Source organism: Pseudochaenichthys georgianus, chromosome 18, assembly GCF_902827115.2.
Source record: "Pseudochaenichthys georgianus chromosome 18, fPseGeo1.2, whole genome shotgun sequence".
Lineage (NCBI taxonomy): Eukaryota > Metazoa > Chordata > Actinopteri > Perciformes > Channichthyidae > Pseudochaenichthys > Pseudochaenichthys georgianus.
In genome coordinates this window covers 16366096-16387089 of record NC_047520.1, presented here as the reverse complement: position 1 = coordinate 16387089, position 20994 = coordinate 16366096, and the positions used below count along the sequence as shown (strand labels likewise).

The 20994-nt window shown below is 41.9% G+C and overlaps 2 protein-coding genes across 2 annotated transcripts; one reads left to right on the top strand and one right to left on the bottom strand.

The window, feature by feature from the left end:
- Positions 1–822: 822 nt before the first annotated feature.
- plaa (phospholipase A2-activating protein) lies at positions 823–6482 on the bottom strand. The gene is made up of 13 exons (XM_034106077.2): positions 6254–6482; positions 5265–5458; positions 5044–5144; positions 4732–4852; positions 4313–4480; positions 3841–3976; positions 3562–3731; positions 3295–3443; positions 2747–3032; positions 2596–2667; positions 2050–2157; positions 1711–1881; positions 823–1510 (listed from the first exon to the last, which is right to left on the bottom strand). The coding sequence occupies exons 1-13, from the start codon at positions 6400–6402 to the stop codon at positions 942–944; spliced, it is 2394 nt and encodes a 797-aa protein (XP_033961968.1). The 5' UTR covers positions 6403–6482; the 3' UTR covers positions 823–941.
- Positions 6483–13351: 6869 nt separating this feature from the next.
- zdhhc21 (zinc finger DHHC-type palmitoyltransferase 21) lies at positions 13352–20286 on the top strand. The gene is made up of 8 exons (XM_034105533.2): positions 13352–13450; positions 14529–14696; positions 14788–14886; positions 15280–15391; positions 15604–15742; positions 16422–16538; positions 17170–17213; positions 17794–20286. The coding sequence occupies exons 2-8, from the start codon at positions 14543–14545 to the stop codon at positions 17924–17926; spliced, it is 798 nt and encodes a 265-aa protein (XP_033961424.1). The 5' UTR covers positions 13352–13450; positions 14529–14542; the 3' UTR covers positions 17927–20286.
- The last annotated feature ends 708 nt before the right edge of the window (positions 20287–20994 follow it).

Below are 20994 nucleotides of genomic sequence, written 5' to 3'. Positions count from 1 at the left end.
TTGTACAGGTAGTTTTTAAATAACAAATTGGACTACATGCTTAGTTTGTCGGTGTTTTACACTAAAGCTGGTATTTTTGCCCTAGCATTAAAAGTGTGACTGAGATCAAAGTAACGGAGGACTTTTATTTTTGAAGGGCCGCTGCAACAATAACACCTCCGGTACAGTACGCATCCTCAAAAGCACGTTTTGAATACGAGCAGAAATCTTGCTGACACACGAGTTATTAAAATCCAGGGGTTATTTATTATTTATAAATGCCACATGAACATTTAAAGAGCTCACTCCAAGAAACTAAATACAGAAATCATATCCACACAAATACTGACTCAGTAGACTTGATTTACAGAATTATTATTTGAAAGCAAGAAATAGAAATCCTGAGAACCTATTAGGGCCTATTTCATTTTAAATTATGTATGTCACCTTCATTTTGTTTTCCTTTACACGGACAAAGATCTTCACCATAAACTGATGCAAAAAAGCATTAATTACTGCAGATAATTTCCATCGGAGGGATAATTAAGTGTGTGGCGGACCAACTCCTTTTTCTTATTAGTGGCAAATCGTTTTTTTAACCAAATAAGTAGTCTACTGGTTACAAAGTAGCAGTCAATTATTTTACTAGCCATCTGAAAAGTTAGAAAATTCTGAAATCACAATATCCTTCACCAGTTTCCTTTTGCATAGTGATTTAACTTTACAGTGTTTTAATAATATTTCACACATTTATAATCAATTATTACATGCAGTTGCCCAACATTTCCAAACAAATTAGTCAAGGGGCTTGAAAAAGGTGGTGCAGTAATCGAAAACACAGGCTTAGCATTAATGTGTCCTTTTTTATTGCAGAACATACAAGTATTGAAGTCTCCACCACAACCGATTAAGCATAACAGAGTGATCGTAAGAAAGAAGTGCTTTTTTTCTAATCATTCACATCATTGCATTTCTTTTAAAACCAGCTTGCAACACTCGGCCACCTTTGATGGGTCAGACACAGATGAGTATTTGGAAATCTGAGAGTTGACCCCCAGGGAGCGAGCCAGCTCTCTGGCTGACTGGTCCGAGGACACGATGGTTCCCAAGGCCACCAGCAGCCGGAAAACAGCCTCCTTGTCTTGTACCGTCTCCAGAGCCCGGCTGGCCACAGACAGGCACTGGGCCTTGGCCTCGAGATCTGGTTGGCTGTGCAGGCAGCTAGCGTAGTTGAGCACCAAAGTGGCCAGGGCAATGTGGATGTTCTTATTGCAGATGCCGGCCAGGTCGGCAGCTCGTGATAGCACCGTTTCTCGCTGGGCCAGGAGGAGGGCCCGGCCCTGTCTGCCCATAAAGCAGTTACACAGAGTCCGCAGCGCCAGCATCTGGTTGGCAGGGCGACCCTCAGGGCTCATCAGGCTCAGCAGGTGGTTGCACAGCTGGACCCCCTCTGCCTCTCCGCAGAGGGTCTCGTTAACCATCGGGTGGCGCACTGCCAGCCTCATAATGTCCAGCACAGGAAACACAATGTCTAAGGTCCAGAGGGAAAGAAAGCAGAGTTTAGTTTGTGAAAAATATTGAACCTTAAAGTGGCAATAGACATGTTTTTTTGATAACATCAAAATCTGGGAGAAATATGAAATGTTTTCAGGTTAATCTTTTCTGATTTTGATCATAACTTGCCACTACATCAATCCAAAAAAATATATTTATCATAAAGTGTTCATAAACCTTCAGGCCAGTGAGAGGCCTTCCACAGCAGGTTGATCTCCTGGATGGTTGGGGGAGCTTCGGAGGAGTTGGGCTCAGAGATGGACCCCAGCAGCCTCACCAGACTCTCCAGAGCCTCTTGGGAAAGCTTGTACTCCTGAGGGGCACTTCCATTCAGCTCCTTTATCTTGGCTGGAGAGGAAAGAACACACCATCACAGTAAGGAGGGTTTACAGAACAGGGACATTCTGGGACAATACCCATGTGACGATAAATTCATTGTAAATGTTGATTATTAAAACATTTAAAAGTTGGTGGATTTTAGAGACACAACATCAAACCCAAAGTTGAAATGCTCACCAATGATCTGCGCGGAGTTGGCTTGTTCAAAAGTCACTCCATCAGTTTTGGGGAAGTAGATGTTAGTCGACGCCTGTCTGAGAGCTGCTGAGGAGTACGCACTTCCGCCTGAAGAGTAGGGAAGGATCAATGAATGGAAAACTCAACATTAAAAAAGGGCAATATGATGATTCATACTCTTTCAGTAGAAATGTATTGTGCTTAAATCAGGATATTGTGACACACAAATACGTTGTCTTAGTTAATAATAAAAAGCAGCTTCTAACTCAAATGTTTGCAGAAAATATGATTCTTCTTATAGCTATCCTTAACGGCAAAATGTCAAACCAGTAGAACCATTTCTTAACTTTAGAGGCCATTGTGTGAAACTTTTGACCTGACATTTTTTAATGTGTGCGTATTTGCATATTTGGACACCGGTTTTTTATTTGAAATTATATTTTTCATATCTAAGCTTGCGAATTAATTCCTAGTCTCAATGTTATTATTTTTTTCCCACAGTTCACACTGAGTTTTAAATCAGACATTCCTCAGGTAGTAACTCACCTGTGAAGGGATCTGCCACACCTGAAGAAGCAATTGGGCTCGGACCCGACCCTGGGATGTAGCGACCGGAGCCTGAAAGAAATCAAACAGCTGTAAAAAAACAGCATCTCTAGTGATGGTCAGATTATTAAAAAGTAAATTAAGTAAATACCTGTGAAGGGATCAGCTCCAAAGGCTGACCTCTCATCAGAAGCTCCGGGGATATACCGAGCTCCTCCAGTGAATGGGTCTCCTCCGGCGGGCGGGTTTGGTCCCACCACCTGTCCTTTGGTATTCTCTATTATAAAATTGGCAACCTGGTCGAGGAACGAGGGGCTGAGGTCGTTCTTCTGCAGGAAGTTGTGCGCTGTCAGCCAAGGGTCCTCTGCCACATTGTAGGGAAGCTTCATGGACGGCCCGCCCTCATTCACGTCAATGGTGAAGACAAAGTCATATTCCTGAGGGGAGATCAGGAGACATTGATGACTCTTTTCAAGCGTGCTTGCTTATTTCACCTTGGCTAAAATTAGTCATTAGACAGACACTCGATCAGCAACTCAACCCAAATATGGAGATTTGTTGCTTTTTCTTTATATTATAATTTTAAAGTGAATATCTTCGGGTTTTGGAGGAAAACAAGATACTAAAAGATATCACCTTGGACATTTTTCGGACATTTTATTGTACATTGCAGCCCTTTCAATAAGTTTATGGTATTACCTTTCCTTCATACATCACACTCTTGGAGGTCGCGTTGGAGCCCCCGACCACATCTCCGATTTTCATCCAGCGGGCATCACTGACACTCCACTGATATGCCTCCACCTTATCTCCTTCTTTAATCAGACGCGTCTGTCCGTCACGATTCCCTTGAGGAAATAAGCCAAAAAATCTCGATGTAGAAATAGCATTGGGTCTTTTTCATTTTCAGACAGAATTGAGCCATCTTGGATGTAAATATCATAACATAAACGTCTCTTTCTTTACCAGGCTCTTCAAGGTGTTCCCTTCCAGAAAGATCCTCAATTTTGATGTCTCCGAGGTCGCCCGTCTTAGGGTCAATGATGGTTTTGGAGAGTTCATCCTCAAAAGCCTGCAGGTCCTCTGCACTCGCAATGCGGTCTACGACTTCCGTGAACACGCGGATAATGCCGTCACTGTAGCACAGGAGCAGAACAAATGTGAGAATCTCCATCATGTTGCGTGATCGCATGAGTCATGTCAGAAATGACACTAGAGGAAAAGTAGAGAAAAAAAAGTTGTTACCTGGCTCCAATGGCTATATCGCCGTTAGGTAGAATACAGCAGCACCAGACGGACTGGGCGGGCAGACGGATGGTCTGAGAGCACTCTCCCTGCCTCCATATCCTCACAGTCCTGTCCTCTCCCGTTGTTACAAAGTCTAATGGAAAAGCATCAGTCAGAAATCAGGTTGAGCCGGCTACTATCTTACAGTCTTTCAAGTGTTTACATTTTACAGTCAGTCCTAAACTGACTTCAAGTAAAAGTGCTAATTTAGCTATTTTAGTTTTTAGTGATGGAAGTTTGTTTGTGTTTGTCTTGTTACAGCTTCTTGAGACCACGTTGTAAATGAGTTGTATCACTTTCTGATGATCAATAAATAAAGTCTGTCAGTTAAACAAATTCCGGTTCAATAAATGACCATGGTCGTACAGTTCGTTATAAACACCATTCTGCTCTTTTATAGGCATTTAAATGTCAATATAACGGAACAAACCTTGGCAATTGGGGAAGACGGATATGCTGTAGATGTAGTTGGTGTGGCTGTAGTAGACCTGTACACACTCCCCAGTCACCAGCCACCTTCTGATACTTGCGTCATTGCTGCAAGAGAAGAACTCAGTGTCGCTGATCACTGCCAGCCCTCGGACACAGTCCTCATGTCCTGAAAAGAGAGAAAACCGGTTGTGTTGTTATCATAGATTTAAACCTTAAACCCCTGGGCTCCCAGAAAATGTAGTTTATTGTTGTAAAGATTAAAAAGATAAGCCAAAATTATGTTTATTCATTATCAAAGAATGAAATAATTAGCTGTCCCAACTTATCAACAGCTACACTTTAGTTTTAGTTTGAGCACACTGATCAAAAAACAAAGAAAAAAAGGAATTGGTTTACATGTGTCAATCTAACTCTCACCTGTATACGTTTTCTCACAGCGACCAGCTTTCCAAAGCTTTATGGTCTTGTCTGCTGATCCGGACAGCATAAGGCCTTGCTCAGGTAAGATGACCACTGCCCACACTGCTGCGGTGTGGCCCTGTAGAAAAAATAAACGAGCAAAGGTTATAATCTGTCCCACACACCATATCAAAATGATACAGTTGCATATATCAAATCATCGTTGAGACATGTTGTAAAAGTGATAATGTCAACCACGGTCTATCAAAGAAAACAACATCTGACAAACAGCCAGACATTCGGAGTGGCACCATAGAAGCTTCAGCGTACCTGCAGGGTCATCATGCACTTTTCATTGAGCCACACTTTGGCGGTGGTGTCCCAGGAGCCACTTAAAAGTGTGCCAAACTTCCCAGAAGACAGAGTGCAAACTGTGGAGTTTAAGCATAGATAGTTTGAATCAGAAAAACTGAGATTTCTCGACATTATGACAAATAAGATGCCTATTAGAATGTAATCAACCTGGGAGTGCACAGTGAGGCACTACTCACCTGTGTTTTTGTGACCTGTGAGAGTGAATACCGGCTGTGCTTGGTCCAGTGTGAACACACATATGTTATTATCATTTCCACCTGAGGCAATGAGTCCTCGGGGATATGTTTCACTGGGAGCGATGACGCATACGCAGGATACAAAATTGGTGTGGCCAGAAATACTGTGCATCTCTGTGAAACCGTTATCAGGGCTGTCAAGAGAGGGTGAGCGAAAACAAAGACAGTGGTTATTTGTGAGAAAACAAGTAGTAGAAGAACATAAATGTACATTTAACATAATTAAACTAAAATAATTGCTTGCACAAAATATAGTACCAAAGGTAAAATTACACAACAAAAAAGCCCATTTCACAATTATCCATCAAAATAATAAGTATTGTTGGATTAATATGTAGATAGATGTTGTGATATCTGCCAGCAGGGGATCAATAAAGTCCTAACAATACATCGTCTTTTTTTGTTGACAATATTTCGTGTTATTCATCTAAATCTTTGTAGAAACTAGTGACTGAATGTTTTTGTGTAGTGTGTGATTTAAAAAAGTACAATATTTGCCTATGAAATGTAGTGAAGTTAAAGATAAGAACCTCAACATTTACAGATCTTGAGTGAATTCGTAACTTAATACTGGAAGGAACAAGTGGTTGTCAATTTTGTGTCTTATAAAAAGTTCAGTAAATGAACAGTCCATCAATCTAAATATGGTGGACTTTAACAGCTCCTGGGAGATGTGCGCTGTGTACATTGGGAGTTGCAGTTGAATGAATGACAAAGCTAATTTGAGTAACGTTAGCAAACCGCTCAGCTAGCTAACTTAACTGCCGTTACCAAGCTAACACTTGTGAATAAACAGCTGCAACTTTAATGGCGTTATTAATCGGCTTGCTACTGTTTTGGTTAAGTGAAGATATGTCATTATAAACTAAACTAAAACCTCGCCGACCAACACAATTAGTTAAAGTGTGTAGCAGGCTAATGCTAGCTACCTTGAGTTTGGTACCCAGACTCTTCCGGTTCGGTCTCTGGACACAGACACAAAAGCTCCCTCTGGAAAAACAGCACTCGCGAGTCCCCTTACGTCCATCTCATGGCCCGGGATGGAGCACCGGAGTTTGTATGAGCTAGATGATGCCATTTTGTCCCAACAACACGACGAACTACCACAGTTGAGTTGTGATATGCGGCGTTGCTGTCAACAAACACCGGCCGCTAAAGCTAGCGGATGTAGAATTACGTCACTATCATGTAATTGCGCTAACTGTCACAGGAAGTAGAACATGGAAAACTGAATACATATTAAAAGCATAGACTATATATAAAGATTAAAAGTCACAATTTCGTAATGAATTATTTCGTGAGTGTGAAGAAGAAGCCTTCATCACAGTTGGCATAGGGGCATGGTAAAAGGCACACTGAGGGTAACACACATTTGATCAAATATAACCCAAGTCATTGTTTGTTCAAACCTAATTTATTGGAAGTCTTTTTGCAAGTAACCTGCTTACCCTCTCCTTCAAGGTTGTGAAGGCCAAACAGAGCCACAGAAAGAAGCAGCCTTAAGTAGAGGCTCAATCAGTGGGAACACCTGTGCGCAATTGGAGCACCATGTAGTGCATGGGCGCTGGTGGCACTTTTCTTGCAAGTATAAAAATGTTATTGTTTGGGGCTTCTGTGGTCAAAGAGATAATATGTTGACCTATTTTGATGTGGTGTGTTTGGGTAATTTGTCTTGCATTGTGAATGTGTTTGTAGATTAGAATGACATTGGTTAGGGGTATAAATAGTGGATTATCCTATGGGGAGGGGCTTAACATGTATAAAACCCTGGCCACAAGTGTTTTGATGGGGAGTCTGACTGTGGCTGTAGAGCAGAGAGGTACCAGTTATGTGTCCTCGACCTGTATGTATATAGCAGGGTTTTGATTTCTTCCTGTACAATCCTTGTTACTTTGTGTTTTTTCAGCACGTTGGTGTTAATAAAAGCACCTAAGGATACATTTTTGGTGACTCTAGCCATCTTATTTAATTCCTAGTTTTTTCATCGAACCTTTTTATAACATATGGTGACAGAAGTGGGATGGCCAGTCGCAAAAAGGGACGTGTTGTTAAAACACGAACTGGACTACGCTCTGAGCGAAAACTTTTTTTGAAGAAGGATGAGGAATGGGACACAGCTGTGACGTCAGAGGAAGAAGGACTATCAATTAGTGTTGAAACCCAAGGGGCAACACCGAAAATCCAGCAGCGGCAACCTGGGCCATCTCCAGGAGCGGGTCCCTCAACCGGTGACATTGTAAATATTGTCAGGGACTTCATAGCGGCTCAGCAGAGGAGAGATGATATCCTACAGGAGGAGCTCAGGGGCCTGCGGGTCTCAGTTGAGGCCTCCCAGCAGCCTGTACATCGCTACCGGGGGGGTCCACACGTTGACGTTGGGCCTTCATTGATGTCTTCTCCTGACAGATTTGGTAATCCTTCTGGGGGTGTAGCGGCAGTTCATCGTAAGGAGCCAAAGATGCCAGTATATCAAAATGGTGAAGACATTGAAAATTACCTTCTACGCTTCGAACGCATGGCAAAGACATGGCAGTGGCCAAGGGAGGAATGGGCCTGTCGACTTGTCCCTTTGCTAACTGGCAAAGCCCTGGAAGCCTACACCGCGATGGATGAAGACATGTCCAACTGCTACCCAGATCTGAGGGAGGCGCTGTTGGTCAAATTTGACATCTCTCCAGAGACCTATCGTCAGCGGTTCCGGGCCACCTCATCGCCACCGGGGGAGACACCGACAGAATCATACCACCGGTTGAAAGGGCTCTATCGTCGCTCGATGCGACCGGAGCAGAAGAGTAAAGAACAGATGGGGGAGACTATCATCCTGGAGCAGCTGCTGCAGGTGCTTCCTCCAGATACTCGTACGTGGGTAAAAGAACATGAACCGGAGGATGGTCTTATAGCATCCAAGTTGGCCATGCAGTTCCTGAACGCCAGAAAGGGGACGACATCACGACCAACGCGGGATGAAACCAGGGACTGGAACCACCAAAGGGACAACTTTCCAAAGACTGGTCAAGGTAACCGGGGGGCATATGACAGGGGACCCTCTGCTCAGTCAGGGACTAAACCTTTTGTATGTTATCATTGTCAGCAGCAGGGACACAAAGCGTCAGATTGCCCCCTGAAGAAGCCAAAACTGACAGGACTGTGTTATGTGCCCAGAAAGGGTGAGGAGATTGACTGTCAAGACAGGGAAGGAGGGTGTAAAGTGATCCCGGTAAAAGTTAATGATAAAATGATAACTGCTCTCCTTGACTCTGGAAGCTCCATGTCATTCATTAGGAAAAGTTGTGTGCCTTGTGCTATTGACTACAACCAGCAGACAGATGTGTTATGTGTACATGGTGATTGCAAGCCAGAACCACAGGTAGAGCTTACAGTTGATGTAGAAGGCCAAAGGTATCTGTTAAACGTGGGGGTAATTGAAAGTTTACCTGTTGAGATGCTGTTGGGGAGGGATTTGCCTATTCTATATGATCTCCTTAGCAGTACTAAACATGTCTGTGAACCCTTGTCAGGACAGAACATGCATGTTTCTTGTTTCGTAGTGACACGGTCACAGGCAAAAGCCCAAGCAAATCCTGGTGTCCAGCCTCTGCCAGACTTATGTGGTAGTCTGTGCAGTGCTGGAACAAAAGCACCAAGGAAAACACGTCGGCAACGGCGTTTAGAGAAACACGCTTGGTCACCTGTACCTGGTGAAATGCCTGGCAATGCTTTGTCAAATGTAAAGTGGGAAATACCAGAGAATATGACCATATTGCAACAGTCTGATCCCTTGTTAAAGTCTTTGCTAACCAAGGTGTTAAACTCAGCCAATCAAACCGCTCTAGTAGGTGGTGCAGCATACTTTCTCCACAATGACCTGCTTTATGAGGGGGAAGAGCAAGACGGCAGGAGATTAGTTGTGCCAGGTAGCTGTAGATCCCTAGTACTACACCTTGCACACACACTTCCATGGGCAGGACATCTAGGTCACTATAAGACGTATCTCAGACTTGCCTCTAGGTTCTTTTGGCCTTCAATGTACACTGATGTGCAGAAATATTGTAAAACATGCCCAGAGTGTCAGAAAACTTGTCCTCTCCGCAAATCAAACCGAGCACCCCTCCAAACCATGCCGGTGATAACAACCCCATTCAGGCGGATTGCCATGGACATTGTGGGGCCCCTGGAAAAAAGCTCAACAGGATACCAGTACATTCTTGTGGTATGTGACTATGCTACTCGGTTTCCTGAAGCTTTTCCTCTCCGGTCTATAACCACCCCAAAGTTGATCAGTGCTCTTGTTCAGCTGTTTTCTCGTGTAGGAATCCCTGAGGAAATTCTGACGGACCAGGGAACCAACTTCACATCACGCCTGATGGGTCAACTGCATAAGGAGTTGGGGATAAAAGCTATCAAGACGACTCCTTACCACCCAGAGACTGACGGACTTGTTGAAAGGTTTAACCAAACCCTCAAGAGGATGCTAAAGAAGTTCGTATCTGATACTGGAAAAGACTGGGATAAGTGGTTACCCTTTCTACTCTTTGCCTACAGGGAAGTGCCTCAAGCGTCCACCGGATTTTCCCCGTTCGAGCTACTCTACGGCTGGCCAGTCCAAGGGCCCTTGGATCTGTTGAAACGTAACTGGGAGGAAAAGGTAACAGACAAAAAGGCAGAAGGGCAGGGTATTTTGCAGTATGTCCTCCAGATCAGGGACAGGTTGGATCAGTACCGAGAGGAGGCCAGGCTCAATCTAATGGATGCCCAGAAGACTCAAAAACGATGGTACGACCAGCAAGCACGCAACCGTGAGTTCAAACCAGGTCAAAAGGTTTTGTTACTCTTGCCTTCTTCCTCTAGCAAGCTACTGGCCAAATGGCAGGGACCGTTTGAAGTGTTAAGGAAGACTTATGAGATCTTGCACCCGGAGAAAAGAAAAAAAAAGCTGACTTATCATGTCAATCTCCTTAAAGCATGGGAGGAAAGAAGCAGCCCTCCTCCCATCACCTCACTACTGGCCCGCAGGGTGGTTGAAGAGGATGACTCCGAAGGGGTAGTTGGTGCCTGGAATCAGCAGCCAGCGAAGGTCGATCTCTCCCACCTGGATGGTAAGAAGCCAGTTGACTTGCAAGTTATTTTCGATACCCTTCCCCACTTGTTCACACAGAAACCAGGCCGGACAGGTGTGTTGCAGCATGTAATCCGAGTAAAACCGGGGCAGAACACAGTTCGGCAGGCATGCTACAGAGTACCGGAACGTTTAGTGGAGGCATTGAAGGAAGAAATCCGCTTGATGCTCGAGCTGGGAGTAATTGAACCATCAACCAGTGAGTGTAGTAGCCCTATTGTCATTGTACCCAAGAAGGATGGCTCTCTCCGCATTTGCATTGACTTCAGGAAGCTGAATGCCATCTCCTTCTTTGATGCCTACCCAATGCCCCGGATTGAGGACCTGCTGGAGAGGATTGGTCGAGCCAACTACATCACTACCTTGGACCTCTGCAAGGGGTATTGGCAGGTCCCCTTGGAAAGTCAGTCCCGGCACCTCACCGCGTTCAGAAGCCCACTAGGCCTCTTCCAGTTTACTGTGATGCCGTTTGGTCTACATGGTGCCCCAGCAACCTTCCAGAGGTTAATGGACAAAGTTCTTCTGGGGTGCGAGGACTGCAGTGCTGCCTACCTGGATGACGTGGTCATTTACAGCAGGACCTGGGAGGAACATCTCGATCACCTTCGTCGGGTCCTAGGTGCAATCCATGCCGCAGGACTCACACTCAATCTACAGAAATGTGAGTGGGCTAAGCAGGAGACTCGTTACCTTGGGTATCAGCTGGGGAACGGTGAAGTCAGGCCACAGGTGGACAAAGTTGAGGCCGTCCTGAACAGTCCGAGACCTCGTACCAAGAAACAAGTACGGTCCTTTCTTGGCCTGGTTGGATGGTATCGACGTTTCATTCCTCAGTTTGCCACTCTAGCAGTTCCATTGACCAACCTCACGTGCAAGGCTGCTCAGAATCCTGTGGAATGGAATGAAGAGTGTGAAAGGGCTTTCCAGGAGTTGAAGAAAAAACTGTGCTCGTCTCCGGTACTGCAGAGTCCTGACTTCAAAAGACGCTTCCTGGTTCAGGTGGATGCCTCTGGAGTGGGCATCGGTGCAGTGCTGGCTCAGGGAGAACCAGGAGAGGAACGTCCAGTGTTGTATCTCAGCAGGAAACTTCTGCCCCGTGAAACCCGGTACTCCACCATCGAGAAGGAGTGTCTGGCAATCAAGTGGGCATTGGACAGCCTAAGGTACTACCTACTCGGGAGGGAATTCGACCTACAGACGGACCATAGAGCCTTGACGTGGATTCAGACCATGAAGGACCGGAACGCCAGGGTGACTAGATGGTATCTTGAACTACAACCATTCAAGTTCTGTGTGTGGCACAAAGCAGGCAAGGAAAACGTCACCGCAGACTACCTGTCAAGGCTGCCAAACATCGTTGATGTAGGAGAGGAGGGTGGTAATGTGAAGAAGCCTTCATCACAGTTGGCATAGGGGCATGGTAAAAGGCACACTGAGGGTAACACACATTTGATCAAATATAACCCAAGTCATTGTTTGTTCAAACCTAATTTATTGGAAGTCTTTTTGCAAGTAACCTGCTTACCCTCTCCTTCAAGGTTGTGAAGGCCAAACGGCGCCACAGAAAGAAGCAGCCTTAAGTAGAGGCTCAATCAGTGGGAACACCTGTGCGCAATTGGAGCATACCATGTAGTGCATGGGCGCGGGTGGCACTTTTCTTGCAAGTATAAAAATGTTATTGTTTGGGGCTTCTGTGGTCAAAGAGATAATATGTTGACCTATTTTGATGTGGTGTGTTTGGGTAATTTGTCTTGCATTGTGAATGTGTTTGTAGATTAGAATGACATTGGTTAGGGGTATAAATAGTGGATTATCCTATGGGGAGGGGCTTAACATGTATAAAACCCTGGCCACAAGTGTTTTGATGGGGAGTCTGACTGTGGCTGTAGAGCAGAGAGGTACCAGTTATGTGTCCTCGACCTGTATGTATGTATATAGCAGGGTTTTGATTTCTTCCTGTACAATCCTTGTTACTTTGTGTTTTTTCAGCACGTTGGTGTTAATAAAAGCACCTAAGGATACATTTTTGGTGACTCTAGCCATCTTATTTAATTCCTAGTTTTTTCATCGAACCTTTTTATAACAGTGAGCAAAAGAAAATGACTGTAAGGGTTGGATTTTCTAGTATCCATTCTGAAAATGCAGTAGGCCTACATGTTATGGAAACTTAAACTGAGAATGTAAAATGTTAGCATAATGCTACTTTGAAAACAAAAACCTAGGTTTAGCAGACTGCCAATTTATAGTTTTGACTTTACATTCATAAAGCTAAGTCTGTAAGATGTATTATTTTATGTTATAATAATGTAATGTTTCTTTATCATCTTTTATAATAGGATTTAAGTGGATGGCCTCGAGATGTAATAATCATTTATCACCAGAAGATGGCAGCAAACTGTTTTCACTGCTGCTGCTGCACTGCGATCAAGAGAGTCCACCGCCCACCTGTTTATCAAGCTGCCGAAAACAACCAGTATACAACAGGAAACGTGTTTTGTTCAAATAAAAGCATAAAGATTCCGATTCTAGCATTCATAAGCTCCCACCAAACACAGGCTTCATTACGTTTTTGAAACAAAATGTGTGTAGTCGAAAGAGGCAAATGGAATAAGATTAAAACGTAAAATGTATTTATATAGTAGTAGTATAGTAGTCTGTTTGAATGTGTTTCTTTCTTTATATGTCAGTCTATGGTTTCTTTACATAAAGGAAATCAGAAATAACTTCCAAAAAGTATATGCTTTTTGCAATTATGAAAAGTCAAACCAAAAGTTGTTATTTTAATTGTTTTAGTTATTTATGTGGCAGAAGATAATTGTTCTTCTGGTAAATTAAAAACATCAATTATTTCGCAATCAGAATGTTTTATTTTGTAGTAAAACCGGAAGTGTGTTTTATTTTGTTGCAGGTGTCACACCGCTGCTCCTGTCCAGCCCACAGAGGCTCGGATGAGGAAGTGGCAACACTGATGATACGTGCCCCGAATAAGGAATAGGACAGCACGAAAAAAGTATGTATCTTTTCATTTTATTGTAGGATATCATGACTTACGGTCATTACGTTGAATTGTGTGATTTGAACATGAATTAAATCACGTTAGCACGCTTCTGTTAGCTGACAGTGAAGCTATAGAGCCAAGCCCATCGCGGCTCCAGTGTTGTCAGCAGTATGAAGGATGGAGCAGGCTAGGCTGGCCAATAACAAGGTTACCAGTGCATATTAGCAGGTTTATCATCAGGGCTGTCGGGCTGGGCTATATTAGCTCAAACTGATCATGTTTAAAATATGTGTAAGGTGATGTGAGGTGGTTAGGGCTGGGCTTGTTTATAGACACCTGCTTCATGACACAGTAGTAGTAGTAGATAGTAGTAGGCCTGTGTTGACCAATATTCCCTCTTCAACCCATGTCAGATATCTCAATCATTCCATTTTGCTTTTGGTCAGTCATATACAGAAACATTTTCAATGCTATGTTACAATATTTAATCAAAATGTCACAGCTTTGATTAAATCAATGGTACCACTGACGATGATGATGATGATGATGATAGTCTTTCACACAGTGTTGGGAAGGTTACTTGTGAAATGCAATAGATAACATATTATTAATTTCCATGTAATAATTTAATAAGTAACATAACTATTAGGACTGCCTAAAATTAAGATAATAAAAAAGGGAGATGTGACAGGAGAGGTTGTGAAGCCATAGACTTATACGACAATCCCTTTTACTTCAGGAAAAGTACAACAAATGTAAAAGTTACATACAACCAACACATTGATTAAATGAAAAAAGAAGCACACAAAGCAAGCAAACAAACTAACCAGTCAATGCTATCAATCAATTCTAAAAACAAAAGAAATACATGGATAACAATACAGGGAACTATAAGTCAAAAACGTAAGGCTGCAACTCATTGTTACTCTCCCTCTCTGTTAATGCAAAGGAATAATAACAATCCAGTAAAACATGTATGTCAAGTTTTTCACGATGTGTGAGGTCAGGGGCTGTTCTAGCAGCCACAACCTGTCTGATATCTGAAGATCTCCCAAGTATCTACAAGCAGATCTGTGTGTGTCGTTTGCAGGTTTCCCAGCAGCCATGAAGCTACGACTGCACTTCGTGGTGGACCCTATGGGCTGGCTGTGTATCAGCATAGTGTTTGGGATCTGGCTCTACAACACCTTCTTCATCCCTAAACTGGTTCTGCTTCCACACTACAACGAGGGACACATCCCCTGGGCCATCGTAGTTTGTGCGTATCCTTTTTGAGACACAGATAAATAGATTAAAAAGAACATTTCTCAACTGTTGGGGAGGGAATTGACCACTGTGTATTCCCTCAGGTTATTACATTGCTTCAGGACTCTGCTTGGCGGCCCTCTTCAGAGCTTCTACGGCGGATCCTGGCCGTCTTCCTGTAGACCCCAAAATACCTCACTCCGGTATGGATCCACATCCAGGGTGTCAAATTTAGGGAATAGAATTACATATTTTAATTATACCAATCTTTATTGTTGTCATACATTGTAGAATATCGTCCCAACTACATATATATAATAATAATAACATTTTCTTAGAAGGACATCACTTGAAAAACAAATATAAAACTGACTGATTAAATGCACAATTCTTCCGTAGAAATATAGTCATGTGTTACAAGTAAGATTTGAATAGAGTTTTTAGCATCTGTGGGAAAAACATGCTGGCATCGTTAATAGGAATTGATAAGCATGTGAAATGGGTATCAGCGAATACTTCTCATTCAGTCTGTAAATATGCTATTACTGTGTCACCTAATGATATATAATACTACAGGTGATATGTTTGTGTCACAGAGCGAGAGCACTGGGAGTTGTGCAATAAATGCAACTTGATGAGACCCAAAAGGTCCCACCACTGCAGTCGTTGTGGCCACTGTGTGCGCAAAATGGACCACCACTGTCCTTGGTAAGGACACACACACACACACACACACACACACACACACACACACACACACACACACACACACACACACACACACACACACACACACACACACACACACACACACACACACACACACACACACACACACACACACACACACACACACACACACACACACACACACACACACACGATATAAGGTGTTTTAAATCCTGTTTACTTCTTTCCAGGATCAATAACTGTGTGGGAGAAGACAACCACTGGCTCTTCCTGCAGCTCTGTTTCTACACTCAGGTTCTCAGTCTGTTCACCCTGGTGCTGGACTTCTGCCAGTACTATTACTTTCAGCCACTCACAGGACTAGACCAGGTACATTCTGCAGGAAAATCAGTTAATCATACCTTCAAATGACAGAAAAATGATTTTGGAGTTTACAAATTGTATTTCAGACATGTGTATCAGTATCCATTCATCATAATCCTTGTGTATCCCTTTAAATGTCTTTACAGGACAAATATAAATGCATAAAAAACGGATGATATTGTTATATTATGTTTTACTTTCACAGAAATAATATTTGAATCAACTTTAGTCCTGATTATTGCCAAATGTTCATTCTTCATCATACATTTACCCATTTAAATTAAAGTTTTTGTACATGATATTTGGTTGTTATGAAACTAACAAATGTTCTCTCATAATATGGGAAAGGTTATTTGCAACAATAAAGGAAACCAGCCCTAACTAGAAATGTTGATTTTAATGGGGAAATGTTTTACTCAAGATTCTTACTATCTGTTTTTTAGTGACACACTTTATTGTAGACTTGTATTAAAGGAGCTGAGGTTAAACTTTAAAGTTGGAACAAAAACACACCCATCAGGCCATCTGCATTAGAACAGACACAATTATATTAAAAGAAAGGAGCAAAAGTTTCCTTTGTGATGTGAGGCATGAAGGTTAAAGTGCTCGATGCAATGCTCCATCCTGTAAGAATCAGTTGCAAAAACAAATATAAGAGATGTAGTGTTCTGTTTCCTTCCACCAGGAGAAGTTTACAACTCGCCATGAACTGGCTCTGATGAGAGTCTCAACGCTGATGGGTCTCATGATGTTTGGTGGCATGAGCAGCTTGTTTTACACTCAGATGGCTGGCATCCTCTCTGTGAGTACACAGTGAGGACTAAACACTCATGATCATGTTTCAAATGACATCCTCTGCTGTGGTTAAGACGGAATATTATGTCTTTTCTTAACAGACTGCAGTAATTACTTCCAAGCTTATGTACATCTTTACCATTAGTTTGTAGGAGCTTTCAAATGGTCTTTTTTTGCTTTATCATTGAACTTGTTTGTCCTATTGAAGCAAGTTTTGTCTTTTGAAGAACAATCGAGCAAACTAGACAGCAGCACACAAAGCTGCAGACTCAACCAAATGACATTATACACAAAAATAAAACAATCAATGCCAGTAATGGAGTGATCAATAGGAAAGAAGCAAGTGAGAACAACTGGGGCCAGGCGGTGTGTGAATGTGTGTGCCTGCAAGTGTTCGTGCATCCTGTCAATGACAACATTTACCAGCAAGATATGAAGAATTGCATTTGTGATAATGACATCATTCTAGTACAAGCCAAAGTCATTTTCAAGCTTTCTTCAAGAATGTTGTCAAAGCTGTAATGTTAGAAACATCCATATATACTCAGCTTAGCTACGGAACACTGTTGGTTGGTTATTTAGAGGAAAGTTTCTATATACGAAAAATATATTTTAATTTTGCTTTGCGCCCCCTACAGGATACTACCACCATTGAGAAGATGGCTCAGTTCTCAAATGAAGTGTGAGTATGTTTAACTTTGCTGGTCCCAAAGTGTCAATTATTCTCTATCTTGTTGAGTTAGCTCAGAAATCGACACCATGCTGGAGCAAGCAGCCATTTAGCTTAGCATAAGGAAAGGAACATAGGGGAAACAGTTAGCCTCACTCTGTATAAAAAGGTTTTAAAAAACAATTCATCTAACAGCACATATAAAGCTCACTGAAAATGTGATATCTAATTTGACTTGTATTACCTCTGGACATACGGGCTTGCTCAGGACAGTCTTTATGCTAAGCTAACCGGCTGCTAGCTTCAGCTCTTACAAGCACAAACACCAGAACAGACCAACAAATGTCAATAAGGAGAGACGTGTTGCAGCTTTAGAAAAAATGCCAATGAAAAGACACATAAGAATCTCCAAAACAAATAATACAAAATAAGAATTACTAAGAACATTACCAGAAAATAAATGCAACACAAAAAACGCTGCTTAAAAGAGAAAGACAAAACAGCTTTATGCAACTTTTCTTCCTGCTGGTCTCTCTCTCAGGGGGAATCTCAAGTTTTAACATGAATTATTTTTCTTTTGTTTTCTTTTTAGATATGGCTCAAAGAAATCCTGGCAGTGGGCGCTCACTGAAGTTTGTGGCACTCGCTGGAAACTCCTGTGGCTCATCCCGCTCCGAAGCAGGCAGCCGATCCAAGCCAGTCACCAATTCCGCACCCACGTCTAGGGCCGGTAGGTCCACAGTACCTCCTGCCTGCACAGATGGTAGGTGCTGCCATGATGAAACACTGAAAACACACTTTGAATCCATCTGCTCGCCTTCACCATCCTCTTTTGTGCTGTTGGAGCCGGGCAGCAGGCTTGTGGATATTCGCCGCTTTTTTTCTTCTTTTTTTTGCCTTTCTCCACAAGGCCTGACAGTAAACAGGGTCAAGAAACCCCGAAGGGAGTGATGGGAAAATGTTGCTTTTTTTACTCACTGTGACTGCTACTTTCAGCATTTTGAAAACACTTTTAATGGCTATTCGAAGGAATGGAAAAGCTGGCGAAAGGGACCCCTCTCAGGTTACTTTGACAAAGAGCCTTCACTACTGACCTTTAATCAGCTACAGACAGAACCAGAGTGACTCTAAGAAAGGCGTGTTTTTGTATAAAGTTTGTGCCTTGTTTCTTTTAACTATGCCATTTTGATTTGTCATGCATGAGCAGTTTTTCTATGTGTTCTGGTTGGTGATCTTATTGTGAATAGTGAAGGGATCTGGATATCCTTTAACCTGTGATCATACGATGATTCATGAATGTTTCTCTTGGATTGTTCTCTGAACGCTTTATCTATTAAGGGATGTTTTATGACGCTTGATCAAAGAGCAAAGTCCATAACTTGAATACTGATACATGACATTTTTATGACACACATGACAGGCCAGGTATGAAGGTGTGTAGTAGCAAGCCGACAGTTAGCACTTCACGTGCCATGGAAAAAACGTAGAAACAACTTTATACTATCGGTCAAGGCTGTAAATGTCGTAGTCAAACCTGCTGTATAATCAAGATGTTTCTCTGAGTATAATAGACATTCCACAGCCAATTAATATTATCACCTTATCATATCCTGTTGTGTAACTCTTATTGAAAGGGTTTAAGTGTCAAATGTTATCCTCAAAGATGAACCACTTTGTTTATGTTGCAAGAATAGTTTGACTTTTTGGGAAAATACAATGATATCAATCTTCTCATCTAAGTCTGTATAAATAAATAAATATTAGTAATTACTTGAATATCCGAACTTTTCCTTTAACTCAGTCTATCGACCATAGCACTTACAATGCATGAGCACGAATTAATTTCTCTCATTTTATTACTCCTGACTAGAATTTGTGGTTTATGTGCTTTTAAAGTTAAGTTTTAAATGTGTCTGAATGTTTGTGAATGCATAACTTTAATAATAGAACAACAACTAGCAGATAAGTCTACATGTGGGGACACTTGACAAAACACTGATTTATGTATGCTGGTTTTGCTGTAAAGCTATGGTACTGTTTAGAGATGTTATTGAATCATTTAACAGGATATATAAGGAGAAGATGATTCATTGCATAATTATAAAGTGTGGTTGTCAGTGTGTAAAACTTGACAATCCTATAGATAAACCTGTACGTAAACAACGCTTGCCAAGTGTGGGAAATAACAATATCCAAGTAGTTTTAAGTGCCTTTTATAGGTGCTATTTTTACTCTCACGGTACATCATCATCATCATCATCACGTTGGTCTCCATAAAAGCCAAAGGCCTGGGGAAACGTTGCAATAGTCAACAAGCATTCAGTAAATGCATGTTTCACCAAATGTATGAAGGTAGAGGTTCAGTATTATGCACTGATTTTCACACTGGTACTCAGTGAGTTTTACTGGATCTATTGAAAGGAAGTCTCAATTTAAAGTTATTGTATTTGTGTTTTATTCATATGTTAAATCAGATTGTTTGCTTTTGCACAAGTGCGTGTTGATAAGTGGTTTTTATAACTCGGATTCAGGTTCTTGTTTGTGATTTGTTTTTATTTTGCGGTGGGATAAAGACTGGGCAAATGTGTATGATTGTCATTTAATAAGGAGGTACCGATCACTTTTAGAAATATGTTTTAAAAGCAATAAGCATTGTGTACAAGTAAAAGCCATTGTTTTGTTACAACAGTAGTGGAATTCTCAAATATATTTTGAAGTATGTAAACTGGATAGATGACGTACTAACCAGCGTTTACTTGACATCAATACTTCAGTAACCTCAGCCAGGATTACCACTACTGTAGCTGCTTTGTGTAGTTTTACAGTTTTTTCATTTACAGTATAAGACTGGTTTGAGTTTGTTAGATTTGAATACAGAGCTGCAGACTGGAGGTGTGTTATCCGGCGTCTCCCAGGGCTCTCAGTTGGTATCTGTGCATTTTTCCTTCACACTGTCCTTTTGCTGTACTCCAAATGTGTTTCAAGCTTTATTGTTTTTGATTCAAACCTCCAACACTGGTTACGTTTTGTGAATTAAATAAATACACAATGAATGTCATACATTTATTTTTGTTTATAAATGCCTATGGAAACGGTTTAATTGTGGGTATATAAAACATCATATTTGTTCTATTAACTCAAAGTACAAAGTGTTTGTGGTAAATAAAGTCCTCTGGTTATATTATAAGCTGTTATGACCTGGCTCAAAAGGCCACAACAAAGGAGACACACCATATCAACGGTTAATAAAAGATGTTTATTTAACCAAACAATTCAAATTAGCCAAATTAATGAAGTGCAACAATAAGTAAAGCATGAGGTGTGGACGTCAGTGGTATCAGTAGTGTAAATGCTGGGTGAGGGTTGCATGGACGTGTGAGGGTGTTGAGGTGCACAAAGTAAAGTAACAACAGCATATACTCAACAAAACCGGCGGCCTGTAGGGAAAAGCAGAGAGGGAGCAGAGAGGCTTTAAATAGCTGCAGGGCACCAGACCCAGGTGCCCTGAGTTACTGCAATCAAGGCTGGACACAGCACAGCCACACCCTCTCCAGATGAACCCACAGGGGCATCACACAAGCATACAGAGTTTTACATTTCAGTATACTTGACAAACAATTTATAAAATCCTTCCAGCAGTTTGAATCTTTGGACATTCCCATATTGGAGAGCAATGTCTGAATAGAAGGAGTAGATGGAGCGTCTTCAAAGACTGCCAACAAATGGCTTCCCTTTGTCTATTAAGTGAAGTAATCAGCCGTAAAATGTGACAGAGGCCCTCAGTCAGACATGA